The 3,098-nt window shown below is 39.2% G+C and overlaps 1 protein-coding gene and 1 pseudogene across 1 annotated transcript; one reads left to right on the top strand and one right to left on the bottom strand.

Moving 5' to 3' along the window:
- Nucleotides 1-513: 513 nt before the first annotated feature.
- LOC107150719 lies at nucleotides 514-668 on the bottom strand (annotated as a pseudogene).
- A 1,742-nt stretch (nucleotides 669-2,410) lies between these two features.
- On the top strand, nucleotides 2,411-2,647 carry LOC107150645 (60S ribosomal protein L39-like; the record flags this gene model as incomplete). The annotated part of the gene is made up of 1 exon (XM_048787196.1): nucleotides 2,411-2,647. A coding segment is annotated over one exon (237 nt), but the record flags the coding sequence as incomplete, so codon positions are not given.
- Nucleotides 2,648-3,098: the final 451 nt, after the last annotated feature.

Below are 3,098 nucleotides of genomic sequence, written 5' to 3'. Positions count from 1 at the left end.
ACTGGGAAATTGAACCCAGGGGTTCTCTACTACTGAGCTACATCCCCAGTGCTTTTTTATTTTTATTTTGAGACAGGGTATAAAGGCTGGCCTGGAACTTGTGATCCTCCTGATTTACTGGGATTATAGGCATGCAATACCAAGCCTGACTAAGACATTGCCTTTTTTTTTAATATTTATTTTTTAGTTTTAGGTGGACACAATATCTTTATTTTATTTTACATGGTGCTAAGGATCGAACCCAGTGCCTCACGCATGCCAGGCATGTGTTCTACCATTGAGCCCCAGCCTCAGCCCTAGGGTATTGCCTTTTTTTTTTTTTTTGCAGTTCAAATGTTTCACATATTTATTAGCAAACCAACCAAAACCAGTACTCCAGCTGTGACACCAAAGAAAGCACACATTCCCAATTAAATTTCCCCAACTGTTCAGAGAGTACAGACATTTTCAGGTGGACATGATGACAAGATGATCACAGCCTTGATAAATACGTGTGCCATTTCCTATCATTCCTTATAGACCCAGCTTGTTTCTTCTCCAGTGTCTCCTCTTGGAATTGCACCTGATTTTATTACCAGTTTTTATTCTAATTCACTGGGAATAAGACGATTTTGCTTTTGTTTCTTGGCCAAAAATCTCTTGAACCTGAAAGTCTTATGAGAAGACATGGTGAGAAACCAAATTCAGTGCTCGCACAACAATGGCTGAAAAAAGGCAGGCATTGCCTTTTAATGCGAATGACTGTAACCCTGAGTTCAAGCTCCAGTACTGGGGAAAAAAAGATAATGACTGCTAATTTGGAAGTTTTGATTCTATGTGGAAGGAAACTAATTTTGAGTGTAGGATGTAACCAAATTGTCTGGGGGTAGAGCTGAATCCCCATATGTGAGCATTGGGTCTCTATTTTCATATCCTTAGAGCAGAAAATAGACTGGGAAGGTGTGGGGGAGAAATTTCATAGTCAATTCTTTGTCAAATGAGGATGTGGAGACTAGGTTTTCTTTTTGCCTCTGAGTGCTCCAGGATGGGCCCTTTTAATAGACCCTCTACCTCTCAGTCGCTTTCATCAAAGTCTGCACAGTTAGCAAGGCTTCTAGGCACTGCATGCTGGAGTCACCTTTCCATCAACATTCCCAATGAAGCTTGATTTGTCAGATAGGCCCAAGTCTCTTCTCTCCTTAAATTTTTGTTCTTAAAGAAGTTCTTTCATTCTATGATGTGTCAAGATGATCAGAAATAACACAATAGGCCCAGTATACTAACTCCCCAGGACATAATTTATTTTTCCCTTCCTCGCTCAACATCACTACCCATTCAACCCCCACATTACTCTACTCCAAGCAGAATTCATATTGGACATTTTCTATTTTATTCACAGAACATGCAGAAGTTAATAGTTTATCCAGATTCCATACTTCTACATGCTCATTCTTTTTTAAAAAATATATTTTTTTAGATATTGATGGATCTTTATTTTATTAGTTCATTTATATGCGGTGCTGAGAACTGAACCCAGGGCCCCATACATGCTAGGCAAGTGCCCCACCACTAAGCCACAACTCTAGCCCCTGGATCATTCTTTTGAATGCTCTAGCTCAATCCTTCCCTTTTGATATATGTATACAGAAGGAGATGCTAATTTCCCATTTCCTGGCTGGCTGAGCAGCCTCTGTGAAAAGTCTATATTGATCTTAAGCATGAGTTCAGAAAAATATTATCAATCCCAAACAGGCAAAAAAGAAAAATAGATTTATTAATCAGCAAAATGAGACTTATTAACCAGTAATTTGAGTATCTATTTTTACTTGTATCTTGGGTTCTAACTGGAGAGGAAATAAATGATCTATAAACAAGTGGGAAAATTAAATAGATAAATCCATATCTGCTATGAAGAAAATAAACCATGGTGATATGTTCATGTGATGGGTGTGTGTGTGTGTGTGTGCATGTGCCAGCACTTTCATGCACACTGGCTACTTTGAGGAAGTGATAGTTGCATTGAGTTTTGAATAACAAGAAGCTGCCGGCCACATGAAACCATAGAAGGAAAGTGTTCTGGGCGGAAGGAACAGCTACTCCAAAAATCCTAAGACAGGGATAGGCAGGTTTGCTTGAGAAACAGGAAGGACAGGATGGCAACATCATATTGAAAACAGAGGAGATAAAAAATGGAAATCTAGCCCAGTGCGGTGGCACACACCTGTAATCCCAGCCGTTCAGGAGGTAAGAGGGCACATTCAAAGCCAGCCTCAGCAATTTAGCAAGGCCCTTTATCTAAATAAAAAGGGTTGGGGATATGGCTCAGTGGTTAAGTGCCCCTGGGTTCAATCCCCAGTACCAAAACAAAAACAAAAACAGATTATTTCAGGGCTTTTTCCTGTTGTCATGATGTGTGTGCTTGATTCCATCCCTCACTGCGTCTTCTCACAAGGCTTTCAGGATCAACAAATTCCTAACCAAGAAACAAAAGCAAAATCATTCCATTCCCCAATGGATTCAGATGGAAACTGCTAATAAAATCAGGTACAACTCCAAGAGGAGACAGTGGAGGAAAATCAACCTGGGTCTACAAGGAATTCCACATGAGATGCTGTATCATGTATTTATGCTGTATCATGGTCCTGATCAACTTTCCATGTCAAGCTGAAAATATCATCACTGTTAGGACAGATGGGCATAGTTACCTGGGAAGCTAATCTTTCTTTAGGTATGAAAGCATCATAGTACCCAGTTCAGTTGGTTCAGTAATAAATATGTGAATCTTTGGAAAAATAAAAAAAGGAACGAAACACAGTGGCACACGCCTAATTCCAACGACTTGGGATGCTGAAGAGGAGGATCACAAGTTCAAGTCCAACCTCAGCAACTTAATGAGGCCCTAAGCAACTTAGTGAGACCCTGTCTTAAAATAAAAAGGACTGGGATTGTGTATGACTGAGTGGTAAAGTTCAATCTCCAGTACCAAAAAAAAAAAAAAAAAAAAGGTTTTAAGGATCCATTCTGTAAGCTTTCTCTGTTTGAGGCTTCCTAGCTTTGTTGAAAAGATTTCCAGAGTTTTTAATTGCTATCTTTGTTTTTTTTTTTTTTTTTTTTTTTTT

The sequence above is a fragment of the Marmota marmota genome, unplaced genomic scaffold (assembly GCF_001458135.2).
Source record: "Marmota marmota marmota unplaced genomic scaffold, marMar, whole genome shotgun sequence".
NCBI classification, from domain to species: domain Eukaryota; kingdom Metazoa; phylum Chordata; class Mammalia; order Rodentia; family Sciuridae; genus Marmota; species Marmota marmota.
The sequence above is the reverse complement of the archived record's forward strand: the minus strand, read 5'-3'. Positions and strand labels throughout refer to the sequence as shown.